The sequence below is a fragment of the Pogoniulus pusillus genome, chromosome 15, assembly GCF_015220805.1.
Source record: "Pogoniulus pusillus isolate bPogPus1 chromosome 15, bPogPus1.pri, whole genome shotgun sequence".
In the NCBI taxonomy this organism is placed as follows: domain Eukaryota; kingdom Metazoa; phylum Chordata; class Aves; order Piciformes; family Lybiidae; genus Pogoniulus; species Pogoniulus pusillus.
The window spans coordinates 26,300,184-26,317,368 of NC_087278.1; the positions used below are offsets into that span (position 1 = coordinate 26,300,184).

Below are 17,185 nucleotides of genomic sequence, written 5' to 3' on the forward strand. Positions count from 1 at the left end.
TGAATGACTATAAAGGGCTAGAGGGAATTGTTATAAAAAGCATCATACTCATAGCAAGGATTATTTATCTTTGGAGTACTCATTTCTTCATCTGGCACAACAGTGGATCACAGAGTAGATCTGTGTAGACTTTGCGTTTATTGTCTCCTTTCACCTAAGGTATTTCCTATTGAGACTAGTCCCATCATTTGAATTTGCAGCATTCATAGAATCAGCCAGGTTGGAAGAGACCTCCAAGATCATCCAGTCCAACCTATCACCCTGTCCTATCCAATCAACCAGACCATGGCACTAAGTGCCTCAGCCAGGCTTTTCTTGAAGACCCCCAGGGACGGTGCCTCCACCACCTCCCTGGGCAGCCCATTCCAATGGGAAATCACTCTCTCTGTGAAGAACTTCTTCCTAATATCCAGCCTATACCTACCCTGGCACAACTTGAGACTGTGTCCCCATTGCTCCCAGATGACCTAGACTGTGAATATGTCAAGCCCTGCTGCAAAAGGAAACAGACAAGTCAGTGGGTTTTACACTGAGAAGAAGGCTGGAGATGGTCTGGATGATGTTTCTGAATGAGTTAGCCTACAAAAACATTAGCTAGCCTAAAACCTAGAATACATTACACATTCCCATTTTACATTCCTGTCATGCTCACAACGCTGTTAAAAATCAAAGGAGAGAAAGAGTTGGGTGCCAAAAGTACATGTGGTGTGGTGGGTTGGGAACTTCACACACACCCCTCATTAAAATTTACCGGATCAGCTCAGCCAGATTGGAAGTTAAAGCTATATTTACAGCAAAGCTAAATTTACCAGCATATATACACAATATATTTACATGTATTTACAATCATAAACAATTTAGAAATAACACAGAAATCTGAACTTCCTCCTGGACAAAGAAAGTTCAGAAAGGACCTACACCACCCTCTCTTTCCACCCAGACAGAAAATGGCCAGCAAGGCTGATGTGTTATCTGGTTAGCCAAGGTTAGTGGAAGAGATAAGAGAGAAGCAAAGAGACAGTGCCCTGGAGCAAAGAAGAAAGAATTGTTTATACTCTGCCTTTTTGATAATGATATAGACTTTGTCATTATTAGTCTTTTACAACCAATGATCTAATTTCTCTTATTAGAATATTCTAATCAACCTTAAACCACTACAAGGTTTTAGTCTGATGTCACTCAATTGACAGGCTACAACCAAATCCTCTGTTCTCTTACACTTGGTGCTTCTTGCCAATGTACAGCAGGCAGAAGAGGGAGATGGCAAGCATACTCCAAATTACACTCTGTGGCTGCTAGGAATTCCCCAGCATATATATGCAGCTAGGTGGGACAGCAAAAGGATATCTCCAAGGGTGCTTCCCACCTATGCATACCACCAAAGGCTGAAGTAACACCACCTTCACTGCACAGATTTCTTTCCTCTGGTAGCTGCAGGAAAGCCTCATCACCATGGGACTTAATAGGTTGCAAACACTTTGGTCACACCTCATAAAACTCTAAGTAAGGAGATATTACACACATGAGAAATTGGTCTGTCAGCATTCAATAGTACATTCATCTCTACCTGACTAGATAGGGATCACTTGGTAAGCCACATCAGCAAGAGACAGCAACACATCCACATTTTAGTGTAATCCACCTGCGTTTATACTACAAATCTAGACCTTGTCTTACAACAAATCCCTACATCCACACTTCAGGAATTACCCTCTTTGTTCATCCATGCTTAGCCATACAGCTCTTGTGCTAGGAAGGCCAGTTAGGGCAGCAGTAGCTGGACAAGGACGCTACAAGGATGTCACTAAGACAGTTGACTTCTAGAAGCTGTTCCAAAACAGGTTACTCAGATTACAGCCTTTACTGCTCCACACTGAGACAGATCACTTGAAGAAAATTTCTCCCCTTTCCTAACAAAGGCGTATTTTCTGGACAAAAGAAAAAGAAGCCTTCCCCATCATGCATCAGTTTTGTCCTTCACCTATCATGTAACCCCCAAATACATCTGCATGACTTGAGTTCCTACTAAACATTTCAAGTCTGAGAGAGTTAATATTCGGGATATAATTAGTTTGCTCTTAGTTAAATAATCAGCTGGAACCCAGTATCTCTCTGAAGCCTATCTGAACCTTCTTAAGTAGGAGACCAGTAAATTTTACACTAAGAAAAACATAACCATTGGAGAACGAGGATGGAGCCAAGCTCTCCTCAGCGATGTCCAAAGACAGGACAAGTGGCAATGTGGGCAAGCTGGAGCAGAGGAGCTTTCATATGAACATTAGAAAAAACTTTTTCAATTGTGAGGGTGGCAGAGCCCTGGAACAGGCTGCCCAGAGAAGTTGTGGAGTTTCCTTCTCTGGAGACATTCCAAACCCACCTGAATGCATTCCTGTGTGACCTACTCTAGGTGACGCTGCTCTGGCAGGGGAGTTGGATGGGATAGTCTTTGGAGGTCCCTTCCATCTCCTAGCATTCTGTGATTCTACCTCTATTTAGGAATCCCAGAAAGAAGAGGTGAGTGGCACATCTTTGCTGCTAGAGAAATACTTAGAATCATAGAATCAACCAGGTTGGAAGAGACCTCCAAGATCATCCAGTCCAACCTATCCCCCAGCCCTATCCAGTCAACCAGACCATGGAACTACCTGACATGCTGCTACAGTCCAGTAAAATTTACATGAATCATACCACAAAAACAAACAATCAGATGAAAAAATAATACTAGCAATATTTTATAAACTCCTGCTCATTCTTCTGCCAGCTGAGAAGTGCCAGGCAAGAAATGGAACCAAACTCGGACATCAAAACCAAGGCAGCAGTGGTATTAAGCCTGATTTAGAAGTATCTCAATAGAAAAGCAAACTACTGAGTACAGTGAATTAACCTAATGCAATCCAGTCATTGAGCAGCTCAAATATATAGTCACACACAGTGAAAAAGCTATAAACTGAACAACAAGGCTTTTAATTATAAAGTTCATTAAAAATAAGGCAGGCTAACAACAGGTGGGTAGGTATAAATGATAACATTAATAGAAGCAAAGGTCTCATTGCACCTGTAGGTGGAAGTCTTGGTATACGAATGAGTTCACTGCCAGAAAAAAACCCTGCTTGGAGAAAGAACCTCTTTTTCACATCTTTTTAGTTATAAGAAGCTACAATAAAGCAAACAAAACAAATCTAACTGTGTTGCCTTTGGGCAGACTAGAATGCACTCTTATTTTTATACCATCTGTCTGACAGCTGATACGCCCTGTAGTTACCTGCAGCCACCAGAAGTTTGCTGTTCCTGTAGCTTCTCATCTCCAACTACTTCCTTTCATTATTCTTCTGCTTTTGTCCCTACAAAGCAGATGAACTTTGACTAGAAAGCCCATTGAGTTCCCAGGGCAGTAATGCAGCCTCTCTGGTTGTGAAGGGTTATGCAAAATCAATAATCTGTATTAATTTTGATATCCAGGAGAGCATTGTTAATAACTATGAAAACTGTTTATTAACATCAAAACTCGACAGAAACTTATTCACAGGTTCAAAACAATGCACAGGTTGGAAATTTATACAGGCAGGGCACAGGCAAAACTAAAGCACTTAGTTCTTAAAGTGGCAAAGGCAAATATTATACTGGAAGAGGCTTTTAAGTACTTACTCACAAAATCATAAATCAGACAGTACCCAAAGCAGGTGGAAGTCTGTCAGATTGGCCACTGAGATTTGATTTCTCCCAGGCTTCTGGAAAGGAGGCTGACAATCCCTGACCTTGTCCCCAGCTCCTCTGGACTATCTGTGTATCTCCAGGACTTGCAGTCTTAGCAGGAAGACTTTCAGGGGCAGGCAGGACGTTTTGAGGTGTGCACTGTCTCAGCACAGTGTCATGCTGGGGGCTATGCAAGGCAACCATGTGCAGGCATTTGGAGCCTGCTCCTGGTGAGCTCTCCAGGCAAATTTGGGATGCAAAATGAGATGGCAGCAACCTCATGCTATCTGCTCATCCCTTTATCAACATCCAGCCTGCGACTAGTGGGGCATTGGACATCGATTAGCCTGTCAGAATGGCACTTTGCCAGGCTTCACCATATTAGCCAAAGCCAGGGCTTTCACCCTCCCCTCCCAAGGTTGCTTCCCCAGCACAGAAGGAGGTGGGGCAGGCAAACATGTCTGGGCATGGACAAGCCCATGTTTGCTGCATCAAGCCTGCCACCACACTGGTCATCTCTGCCCATGCTGTCCACTTCCTCTTTAAGTTCAATCTTTTTGCTTTACAATCCCACAGCACCACATCTGTAGTTGTGACTTCCAGGTACCATCAAAACTGTTACCTTGAGGTAGAAAACTTCAGCTGTGCAGCTAATGAGTAGCAACACACAAGCACAGAGTGCTGCGAGATCCTCCCTATCTCTGCCAGCAGATGCCCTCTCACTGTGTGACAGCAACTACCACCACATCACTCAGCTTTGCCCATGCCCATTGCCTCCTAACACTAAGTGGCTTGCATTTTACCGGGGGTAATTGTACAGCCCTGGGTATATAAGAATTCTGCTCTTTGAAGCATTGTGCTAGTTTGAGCCTAGCTGGGATATTTTGGTGAGAATTAGATGATAGGCTGTGAAAAGGAAACAATGGTGATGTCTACTGCACTCAGGCTTGATGAGATGTAGAAGAACAAGAACACAAACATAGATAAGGGAGTCTCTCTCTGTCTCTGGGGCTGCTTGAACTTCTCTCTAACCTAACCTGCCATCAGTGTGACTAATCCTTCTGCTTCCTAACCCCTCGTCTGACCCTCCAAACTCACCTTGAACATCAGGCAACGTCTGGGGTAAGGTAGAGGAGTGGGGAGAAGGTGGAAGGGTGGTTGGGAGCCCCTGGGAGAGGTGTTGTGTTTCTGTATTACTTTCTAACTGGTATATTGTGCTAAGCTGTAAATATAAAGCTTCAGACAATTTCCAGATTGGCTGAGCTTAGTCTGGGTGATTTTCTTAAGTGGAGGTGGGGGGGCAGGTAACAAACCATCACAAACATTTTCCAAATGCAAAATCACTTCAAGCTGCAACACTCATGGCTGAATTATCCTCATGAAAACAACCCATGTTGCTTCTGTCTTAGGCACAGTCCTAAAGAGTCTTATCCTTCTTTTAGTATGGCTCAGTATCCATAACAATGCAGAAGCTGGATCACATTTGCTCTTTCAACACTCTCCAAAATCCCACAGGTGGGATTGGTGTGTGAGGGGTTTTGAACACCCAAGGGCTTGAGGGCCTGTCTGGCAAAGGCACTGGTGTGTGCTTGGATTGGTTCTGTTATTACCTTATTATATTTGAAATGGAAAGGTTGAGTCAGGGCAGCCATTGCTCCTACTCTGCCTGCAGGCCAAACTGACACTTTGCAGCCAGTTCTAATTCTTCCCTTCCTCTCTGTTACATTTGGAAAGGTCAGCATCTATTTATGTGTTTGCACTGAGTGAGATAAAGCCAATTTGGCATGTGCATTACTGTGGATAAACTCCAGAAAATCAGGCTCACCAAAAACAATCTGGCTAAGCAACTTGGCTGAAGTCATTTTAGCAAGCCCAAAGAGACCAAAGCACATATCTCAATGACCAACAGGGACAGAAAATACAAACTGAAAAAGCAATGAACTGACAATGACCCAACCATCTGCACTTGCAGCCCAGAAGGCCAACTGCATCCTGGGCTGCATAAAAAAAAATGTGGCCAGCACATCAAGAGAGGTGATTCTGCCACTTAACTTTGCTCTGGTGAGACTTCACCTGGAATACTGTGTCCAGCTCTGCAGCCTCAACACAGGAAGGACATGGACCTGATGGAGCTGGTCCAGGAGGGCCATGATCAGGGGGATGGCAAACCTCTCCTACAAGGACAGGGTGAGGGTGCTCGTTTTTTTCAGCAGGAGGTAACTCTAGGGAGACCTAACAGAAGCCTTCCAGAACCTAAAGTGGGCTACAAAAAGGCTGCAGAGGGATTGTTTCCAAAGGCCTGCAGTGATAGGATGAGGGGCAATGGTTTTAAATGAGAGAAGAGTAGATTTAGATTGGACGTTAGGAACAAGTTCTGCACCATGAGGGTGCTGCAACACTGCAATAGGTTGGTCAGAGAAGTGGCTGGGGCCCCATTCCAGGAGATATTCAAGGTGAGCCTTGACAAGGCTGTAAGCTACCTGATCCAGTGGAAGATGTCCCTGCTGACTGCAGGGGGGCTGGACTAGATGACCTTTGGAGGTCCTTTCCAACCCAAACCATTCTACAATTCTCTAAGATAAAATATAGCATGACTCCTATTTAGCTTTGAGTTACTTTATCCTATGAAATTCCTAGCTGGTTTAGGACTGAAAAAATCTTCAGCATAAAATGTCTTAAGCCCAGCAAAGTGATGTGCATGGAGCTTTTTCATTTATTCCAGATGAAATGTATCTTCTATTATATCAACATAGCTGCAGCCCCTTATATTCCTGTTACATTTTCTGAGTATTTCAGAGTATGAGCCATATTTTAAGAGTGGTTTTAAGCTTCTGGATACCTTTGAAAGGAACATGCATCTTCACAAAAATCACTTGCCAGTTGCTAGCAAGCTAATAGATACCATTCTTCGAAGTAGAAGACTGGAAAACTTAGGCAAGCATTTTCCTTGAAACAGACAGAGGTAGTAAAACTACTTTAAGAATTAATTACAAGCAAATTTTAAGCTGGGCAGGATTTAATCTGATAAATGCCTATGAAGCTCCTCTGGGCAAAATACATACGAACAACACATCAAGTGCAGAAGAAGGGTAGTGAATAGCCCTTGTCAGAAATGAACTTCTGATCAGTTCATTAAAGGAGCAGCATCTCTAGCACTGGTGCTAGAGCTCCTTTGTAGCATTCTTCTAGGGTTGAAACATCATAAAAATGCACCTTTTCCAGCAGCACCCCTATGAAGCATCTATCCATCTTCTTTACAGCATGCCTGGTAAGCCTAAGGGACACTGAAGTCCCAATTACTTAGCTCATCTTGCCCGTCAGCAGTTTGTCTCTCCAAGGCTTCCCAGATCTTTGTCCGAATCAAGAACAACTGATAAACTTTGAAGATACGGATTAGGAACCACTGGAGTTCCCCAGATTCTGATTCCTCTCTAACCAACATTTACCTCTCTGAAGAACCCTATCTGCTCTTTTCTGTGAGATGAGGTAGGACACCACTGTGGCCAGGTAGAGTGCTAGGTTTTAAACCAACAAAAACCAAATCCTAAACCCATCACAAAACAGAGACCTCTCTGTGCCAACTCAGGTGGGGGTTTTCTGAACGTGCTAGTTTGAAGCTAGCTAGAATGTTTTGGTGAGAACTAGATTACAGGCTGTGAAAGAGAAAACAAGGGTGATGTCTACTTCACTCACAGGCTTGCTGAGAGATACAAGAAGAAGAATCCAACATAGATAAGGCACTTCTTTTGCCTGGGAGCTCCAAGCTGCATTTTTTTCCTCTCTAGCCTCTCTGCCATCTCTCTGATTAATCCACTTTGCTTTCTAAGCCCCTGGGCGAACCTCCATTCTTCCTTGGGACTGGGGTAAGGTTGAGAGGGGTGGGAGAAGGTGGAAGGGCAGTTGGGAGCCCCTCCTGTGGATTCATTTTTCTGGAAGGGCTGTTGTGTTTCTGTACTACCTTTTACCTTGTATGTTTCTGTATATACTGTAAATTTCTGCTTGTATGTTGTGCTAAGCTGTAAATATAAGCTTCATTCAAATTTCCAGAACCAGCTGAGTCTAGTCTGGGTGATTTCCAAAGTTGGGGGGGGGGAGGGGATCACCCAAACCACTACACTGAAACACTGGAAAGAATGTACACACATTCTGAGCAGCTGCTGCCAATATCTTTGTGTGGTACAAAGTTCTGTCAAGGATTTCAGTTTTCTCCAATAAAGGGTGCACTGTAGTAGTAACAAATCCTACTAATCATCAGAAAAAAAGATTTACAGCTGCTACTCTGCAACACACCATAAATGCTCTACCAGTCTCAAAGGCAGAGAGATTCATTCCAGCCCAGCAGCTTCTTTCCAGCTGCACTGCAGGAAAAAGCACTCACCATGCCTATTCCAGCATCTACTTGTTTGTTGAGCTTGCAGGGACACAGCAGCTGGGGAGCCCCCCTAGCAGGGTCCATTAACCACTTCACAGTAAAGGGCACAGTTGATTGACAAAAGAGTGCTCTGGCAGCCTAAACAAGAGGCAGCTGTAACACCATTCCTCCAGATGACATCTTAACACAGTGACTGGCTGCTCTCATCTCCTCTTCCCTACACTGCAGTTTCATAGAATCATAAAGATCACCAGGTCCAACCATCAACCCTACTCTATCAAGTTCATCACTAAACCACATTGCTAAGTGCTACATCTAAACGACCTCTAAACACATCCCAGGATGGTGACTCACCTCCCTCCCTGGGCAGCCTGTTCCAATGCTTGGCCACTCTTTCCAGGAAAACATTTTTCCTAATATCTAAATCTTCTCTAATGCAGCTCGAGGCTGTTCCCTCTTATATCATAGAATCAACCAGGTTGGAAGAGACCTCCAAGATCATCCAGTCCAACCTAGCACCCAGCCCTAACCAATCAACTAGACCATGGCACTAAGTGCCTCATCCAGGCTTTTCTTGAAGACCCCCAGGGACGGTGCCTCCACCACCTCCCTGGGCAGCCCATTCCAATGCCAATCACTCTCTCTGTGAAGAATTTCTTCCTAATATCCAGCCTATACCTACCCTGGCACAACTTGAGACTGTGTCCCCTTGTTATATCACTAATTATCTGCAAGAAGAGATCAGGACTTAACTCTCTCTAATGTCCTTTCAGGTAGTTGTAGAGGGTGGTAAGGTTTCCCCTTCAGCCTTCTCTTCCTCAGACTAAAGAGTCCCAGTTTCCAGCCACTCTTCATAGGACTCATTCTCTAGGCCCTCCACCTGCTTAGGTGCTCTTCTTTCCCCTTACCCTTCCTACACTAAAACAAACTCCTTCAAAGCCATAACACCCTTGCTGAGATCTAGAAACTTACTTTTCTTTTACAACAGGAAAATAACTTTTTGGATGTTTTATTTTCAAGAGGAATTGAACAAGCAAGCTTGTTACCTCTGCTACATGATTAACTGAAACAGAAACGAATTAAAAGCCCAGTATGACTCAGCACTAGCTAGGAGGCTTAATAAATACTTATACCTTTAATGTGGGAGACTGAAGAAAAAATTCAAATATATCCAGATGCTTGGCTTTCTTTACATTGGCAGCTGCACAAAACACCTCTCCAACCACATACAAAATTCAATATAATAAACTCCTTTAATTAATACATGACCTGATGGTGGATAAAATACAAGAATCCTAGAGCAGTATTATAAATTCCCAAGTGCTTGAAAAACCTGAACTTGCCCCAAAACACCTTGCCTGAACAACAACAACAAACTAGTAATATTCAAAACATGGCAAAAAACACTTCTATGTGTTGGGATTGTGTGACTTGCCATCAGTAGATTTCAGCAGAACAAGGGGACACAGCCTCAAGCTGTGCCAGAGTAGGTCTGGGCTGGCTGTGAGGAGGAAGCTCCTGGCAGAGAGAGTGATTGGCACTGGAATGGGCTGCCCAGGGCGGTGGTGGAGTGGCCGTGGCTGGAGGTGTTGAAGCCAAGGCTGGCTGGGCACTGAGTGCCATGGTCTGGTTGGTTGGGCAGGGCTGGGTGCTAGGCTGGGCTGGGGGAGCTTGGAGCTCTCTGCCAGCCTGCTTGGTTCCCATTGGAATGGGCTGCCCAGGGAGGTGGTGGAGGCACCGTCCCTGGGGGTCTTCAAGAAAAGACTGGATGAGGCACTCAGTGACATGGTCTAGTTGACTGGCTAGGGCTGGGTGATAGGTTGGACTTGATGATCTTGGAGGTCTCTTCCAACCTGGTTGATTCTATGATTCTATGATTTACTAAGTGTAGTGGGTTGGGAACTTCCCCACCTTTCCCCCCCAAGTTGGTATTTACCAGACCAGTTCAGACAGCTTGGAAGTAAGATAAAGCTGTATTTTACAGTAAGCTAAATTTGCAAGCATACTTACACAACATATTTCCATGTATTTACAATTCCATACCACTTAGAAATAACACAGAAATCCAAACTTTCCTCTTGGGTAAAGAAAAGAAGCCCAGAAGGGGCCAACACCACCCCTTTTCTCTCCCCTCAGACAGAAAACAACCAGCAGAATTTATGTGACATCTGTTAGCCAAAGTTAGTGGAAGACATTAGAGAGAGAAGCTAAGAGATCCAGTGCTCAGAAGCCAAGTGGGAAGAATTGTTTGTACTTTGGCTTTTTATCTCTTTTAGCAGACCAGAGAATGATAGAGACTTTATCGTTGCTGTTCTTTCATAACCAATTATCTAATTTCTCTTATTAGGATATTCCAATGAGCCTTAAACTGCTACACTTGGAATTAACCTGGACACCTTCACAGAGAGCACTGTCACATCTTAGCTAAACAGATTTAAACTGAAGCAACTCTAGATGAGGGATCACGCTCCCAGTGACCAAAATGCAGAAATCACCTGAATATAGCAGTAACTCAGTCATTTAAAAGTCAAGGCAGCTGGCTCAATCTCATTCCTTCTGTACAGCAGCACACTTGAAAAGCAGCTATGGGAGTATTAAGCTGTGTACAAACTTAAGTTTCAGAACATAGAAGTAAAAATGCAGAGGAGATCATTTTATATTCAGAAATAAAGACACAATTTCTGGCAAGTGTTCAGCCTCTTTATACTCATTTGCACCACCTTACCATTTAGCATGTCAATACTTAAGGGGAAAAGATGAGAAGTTACTAACCTGTGGGAAGAGTGAGTAAGTTGCATTGTCAATAGTGACAGAATATAAAAATTCCCCATCAAACCAGAGGTTCTTTCCCATCGGGGAGTTCAGCTTTGTCATAGCAAACAGCTGCCCAGGGTCACAGCATTCTTCCAGCAGTTTCCTAGTGAAGGCAACCAAAAGAAAAACAGCAGTGTTAATTAGAGCCTTGCCTTATATTCTCTAATGACCAATCCTCACACCTGAGATCCTGACCCTCACAGCTGCTCCTAAGTCATTTATCTTCCCAGGCAGCAGATGAACCACAGGTGACTCTTATTTACTCACAAAAGGCCAGAAAACCTGATTTTAGTTTAGCTAATCTTAGAAACAATAAAAAATGTATAACTCCACTTCAGAGTGGCACAGAAACAGAATCAAGATTCAGCCAAAGAAACTCCATCCTTCACAACATATTGTAACAAATAAAACACCAGTCTCCAACACATAGAGAAATCAGAGAAGTTACTCCAACAACAAATTCTGAATTACATGACAATTGAGTCCCAATTGAGGCCCTCTAAAGCCTCAGTTACATAACTTAAGTATGGATAAAATTGGCATCTCTCTCCAGTTACTAAATATCCTTGTGTACCTTGTCACCATCAGAGAAACGTGGTGGCTACAGATTCTCCAGGAGCAACGGGTGAGGGAGAAGGGGTGGAGGAATAGCTCTATATGTTAGGGATGCTCTGGACATCATGGGAGTAGAGATTAAGGATGATCAGGTTGATTTCCTATGGGTAAAAATTAGGGGGAAGGCTGCCATCGTGGTTAGAGTCTGTTATAGACCACCCAACTAGGAAGAAGAGGTTGATTTATTATTCTTTAAGCAACTGGAAGCTGCCTCAAGATCACCTGCTCTTGTTCTGGTGGGCAACTTTAGCACGCCAGACATCGGTTAGGACTTTAACACTGCAGAGAAGAGGCAGTCTAGAAGGTTCCTAGAGTCCTAGAGTATATGGTGGACAACTTCTTATCTCAGTTGTTACGTGAGCCTACCAGGGGGGCAGCCCTACTTGACCTGCTGCTCATAAATAGAGAAGGGCTGATGGGAGATGTGGTGGTCAGAGGCTGCCTGGTGTCCAGTGACCATGAAATTATAGAGTTTTCAATATCCAGTGAAACCAGGAGGGGCATCAACAGAACCTCCACACTGGACTTCTGAAGGGCAGACTTTGGCTTATTTAAGGAACTAATTCAGAAAGTTCTTTGGGAAACAGCCCTTAAAAACAAAGGGGTCCAGGAAGGTTGGACCTACTTCAAGAAAGAACTCCTGAAGGCACAGGAGCAGCTGTGCCACTGTACCAGAAGACGAGCCGACGAGGGAGGCAGCCAGACTGGATGGGCAAGGAGCTGCTAAAGGAATTGAAGATAAAAAAGAGACTATATTGCCTTTGGGAATAAGGGGAGGTATCCTAGGAAGAGTTCAAGGATGTTGCTAGGTCTTGCAGGAAAAAAATTAGAGAGGCAAAAGCCATTTAGAACTTAGGCTGGCCATGGCTGCTACGGAGAATAAAAATGTTTCTATAGATATATTAATGACAAAACAAGAGGCAAGAACAACCTCCAGTCCTTATTAGAGGGAAATATAGTAACAAAAGTGAGGAAAAGGCAGAGGTAGTTAACACCTTCTTTGCCTCAACCTTCAAGAGTAGGACAGGTTGTCTCCAGAGGAAGAAGTAAGGGACCTGCTGAGCCATTTGTATCCTCACAAGTCCATGGGACCAGATGGGATCCACCCTAGGGTGCTGAGAGAGCTGGCAGATGAGCTGGCCAAGCCTCTCCATCATTTATCAACAGTCCTGACTCACTGGAGAGGTACCCAAAGACTGGAAGCTGCTAATGTGATGCCCACCTGCCGGGGTCCGGAGGCTGGCGAGAGGGGAGATGAGGGCACTGAAGAGTCGACACAGCAACTTCTATGCATCAGTGCAATTTTATTAGGGTAGTGCAGTGTCTTATATAGTGCTCAGATGAGGTGTGCCCAGCCAGCCTGGGGCTGGCACAAGTGGACAGTACCGATTGGCCCCAAGCCACGTGCAGGGTGCAAAACAACCTGTGGTTCCACCCCAGGGGGCTGGCAGGGTCAGCCCCCAGCAGGTGTGCGTGGGTTGCTCACAGTCCACAGCCTAGCTTCCTTGAGCCAGCAAGCTCAAGGACATCTTCCATCACAAGGTCTCGTGTTTACAGCTCATGCCCTGCTGCGGGAGAAATTCTCCCACACCCATCCACAAGAAGGGATGGAAGAAGGACCTGGAAAATCACAGACCTGTCAGCCTGACCTCAGTGCCAGGCAAGGTGATGGAACAGGTCATCTTGAGTGCCATCACGAAGCACCTACAGGATGGCCAAGGGATCAGGCCCAGGCAGCATGGGTTTAGGAAGGGCAGGTCCTGCTTGAACAACCTGATCGCCTTTAATAATCAGGTGTGCTAGTTTGAGGCTAAATGGAATATTTTAGTGAGAGGAATTTGATTATAGGGTGTGAAAAGGAAACAATGGTATGTCTACTTCACTCACAGGCTTGCTGAGATGTATAAAAACAAGAATATGAATATAGATAAGACAGTGGGTGTCTGTCACAGCTGCTGTCTGTGCTTTCTCTCATTCTTCTTCTGTGTAACTACTCCTTCTGCTTTCTAACCCCCCACCCTTGCTGGTCCTTGCAGTTCACCTTGCACATAAGGCAAAGTCTGGGATAAGGCAGAAGGGTGGAAAGAAGGTGGAAGGGGGATTGGGAGCCCCTCCTGGGGACTCTGGTTTCTGGGAGGGGTATTAGGTTTCTGTATTGTCTTTAACTTGTATATTTTTGTATATAGCTGTAAATATTGTAAATATCTGCTTGCACATTGTGTTAAGCTGTAAATATAAAGCTTCATTCCTTAATTTCCAGCTGGCTGAGTCTAGTCTGGGTGATTTCATAAGAGTGTGGGGAGGTAGTAACTACCAAATCATCACATCAGGTTACCTGCCTGGTGAATGTGGGGCAGGCTGTGGATGTAGTCTACCTGGACTTCAGAAAAGCCTTTGACAGTCTGCCACAAAAAGCTCCTGGCAAAGCTGGCAGCTCGTGGCTTGGACAGATTCACTCTGAAATTGGTCAAAAACTGGCTTGAAGGCTGGGCCCAGAGTGGTGGTGAATGGTGCCACATCCAGTTGGCAGCCAGTTGTGAATGGTGTACCCCAGGGATCAATGCTGGGCCCAGTCCTGTTCAGTATCTTTACTGATCAACTGGACCATGAGATTGAGTCCAGCATCAGTAAGTTTGCAGATAACACCAGGCTAGGAACAGGTGTCAATCTGCTGGAGGATAGGAGAGCCCTGCAGAGGGACCTGGACAGGCTGGATGGGTGGGCAGAGGCCAATGGGATGAGATTTAACAAGGCTAAGTGCAGGATTCTGCACTTTGGCCACAACAACCCCAAGCAGTGCTACAGGCTGGGGACAGAGTGGATGAGAGCAGCCGGAAAGAAAGGGACCTGGGGGTACTGGTAGATAGTAGCTGAAGATGAGCCAGCAGTGTGCCCAGGTGGGCAAGGGAGAGCCAATGGCATCCTGGCCTGCATCAGGAACAGTGTGGCCAGCAGAACAAGGGAGGTTATTCTGCCCCTGTACTCAGCACTGCTCAGGCCACATCTTGAGTGCTGTGTCCAGTTCTGGGCTCCTAAATTCAAGAGAGATGTTGAGGTACCAGAATATGTCCAGAGAAGGGCAACAAAGCTGGTGAGGGGCCTGTGAGGAGAGGCTGAGGGAACTGAGGGTGTTTAGTGTGGAGAAGAGGAGGCTCAGGGGTGACTTCATTGCTGTCTACAACTACCTGAAGGGAGGTTGTAGCCAGGTGGATGTTGATCTCTTCTCCCAGGCAACCGGCAACAGAACAAGAGGACACAGTCTCAAGTTGAGCACAGGAGGTATAGGCTGGATGTTAGGAGGAAGTTCTTCACAGAATGAGTGATTGGCATTGGAATGGGCTGCCCAGGGAGGTGGTGGAGTCACCATCCCTGGAGGTGTCAAGAAAAGACTGGATAAGGCACTCAGTGCCATGGTCTAGTTGATTGGATAGGGCTGAGGGATAGGTTGGACTGGATGATCTTGGAGGTCTCGTCCAACCTGTTAGATTCTATGATTCTATACCTTGCAGCAGAATAGACTTAGAACTCTTTAGTCTGAGGAAGAGGAGACTGAAGGGGAAACCTTATCGACCTCTACAACTACCTGAAAGGACAATAGAGTGAGGTAGGTGCTGGTCTCTTCTTGCAGGTAATTAGTGATAGAACAAGAGGGAACAGCCTGAAGCTGCACCAGGGAAGGCTTAGACATTAGGAAAAAAAATTCACTTACAGGGTAGTGAAGCATTGGAACAGATTGCCCAGGAAGGAGGCTGAGTCACCATCCCTGGATATGTTTAAAGGTTGTTTAGATGTGGTGCTTAGCAACATGGTTTAGTGGTGAGTTTGGTAGAGTAAGGTTGATGGTTGGACTTGATGATCTCAAGGGTTTTCTCCAACCTGAACAACTCTGTGATTCTATGACACATTCACAGCAGTACCAGAACTTGCCTTCTGGCTGAAGTCTTGAGTCATCCCAATGTGATACAAAAATATATATAAGTGGATTTTCTACTTCTTGTACCCTCACTGAAACTTTGTTTCCTCTTCACATTTTACTTTTCCAAAGTATTTAGTACTCAGCTTCAGTAGAAATTTGAGGTCTAGTGAGGTGATTGAAGGTTTTATTGAGAAAAAAAAACACAAACACTCTGCAATTAATATCTTAAAATACAGAACAATGAAAAGCTTTAGGTATCTGCAAGGCAGCAATAGCAACCTGGTCTAGTGGAGGATGTCCCTGCCCACTGCAGGAGGTTTGGACTAGATGACCTTTGAGGCCTCTTCCAGCCCAAACCATTTATGATTCTGTGATTAGTGACTACTAAAATGCTTCTGTTCTCCCTGTGAAACACATTTGATTCAAAACTGTGAAGTCATGCACAGCAACACTTGGGGGTTTTGTGCATTTTTTTCAGTTATACAGCGACTTTTCCTCTCTAAAAATAGATCCTTTAAAAAAAATTCACTATCTTCTCCTATCAAAAATTGATTTTGGCATAGCAGTTTTCTGCAACCATGTAAACACTATTCTCCAGAGGTACTTGAACTGAGCATTTGACGAGAACCACAGAGCAGTGCTGCTGTGGTCTTTGAGGAGAGGAAGCCGTTTGAAAACGTCGCACGGCAGGCAGAAAACTTAAAGGTGTCTGTTATTTGTTAAGCTTTCTCCACTGGGGAAGCTCAGTGATTTGCTCTGGTTCAGCTCCAGGGCAGTGCTGCCCACCACAACAACCCCGGCCCCTGGCACACTTCCTCATGTGGATGAAGGTTCTCAAGGGACAGAAAGGACACAAGAGTGGAGAAGATGGATTGAGGGCAGGAGTCCACTCCTCTCCTAAACATATACCTGAGAGTAGCCGTTGCACGTGACCTAGAATCATAGAATCATTAAGGTCAGAAAAGACCTCTATGATCAAGTCCAATCATCAACCCACAACTGCCATGCCCACCAAATTATGTCCCCAAGTGCCATGTCCACATGGGACTGCCTCCCCAGACAGCCTGTTCCAGTGCCTGACCAATCTTCCAGTAAAGAAAGGTTTTTTCTAATGTCCAATCCAAACCTCCCCCGGTGCAATTTAAGGCCATTTTCTCTTCTCTTACTGCTTGTTACTGGGAAGAAACCAACCCTCACCGCACTCCAGTCTCCTTTCAGGGAGTTGTAGAGAGAATGAGATCTCTCTCAACTTCCTTTTCTCCAGACTAAACCACCCCAGTTCCCTCAGCTGCTCCTCACCAGACCTGTTCTCCAGACCCCTCATCAGCTTCATTGATCTTCTCTGGACATGGTCCAGCAACTCAGTGCCCTTCTTGTAGTGAGAGGCCCAAACCTAAACACTGTTCAAAGTGTAGCCTTACCAGGGCACACAAATCATTTCCCTGGTTCTGCTGGTCACACTACTCCTGACACAGGGAGGCAGATCAAACTGTTAAAAGGAAGTAAATTATAACGTCTTTTGTTCTAAGCTTGAGTCAGCTTCTCCGATGAGCTGCAAGGAAAGATCTCCCCATGCAATAGGCTGGCCAGCCCCTCTGTCCCCACAGGCAGCCAGAGAGACCAGTGATTTCTATGACAGCTCAATCAGAAGCTTATGAGAGAGTGCCTCATGGCTCAAAATGTCACTATTTTGTCTATTTGAACCCCAAGGACCTCACTGCACAGCATGAGGTTCCACCACACACCCAGACCTTACGATTGCGAGGCTACACACT

General features: G+C 45.0%; 1 protein-coding gene across 1 annotated transcript in view; it reads right to left on the reverse strand.

Moving 5' to 3' along the window:
* ST8SIA1 (ST8 alpha-N-acetyl-neuraminide alpha-2,8-sialyltransferase 1) overlaps positions 1 to 17,185 on the reverse strand; it is a 146,931-nt gene that overhangs the window by 92,455 nt on the left and 37,291 nt on the right. Inside the window, exon 2 of the mRNA XM_064155939.1 lies at positions 10,838 to 10,982. Coding sequence (XP_064012009.1) covers positions 10,838 to 10,982 — 145 coding nt within the window. The remainder of the gene's footprint in view (positions 1 to 10,837; positions 10,983 to 17,185) is intronic.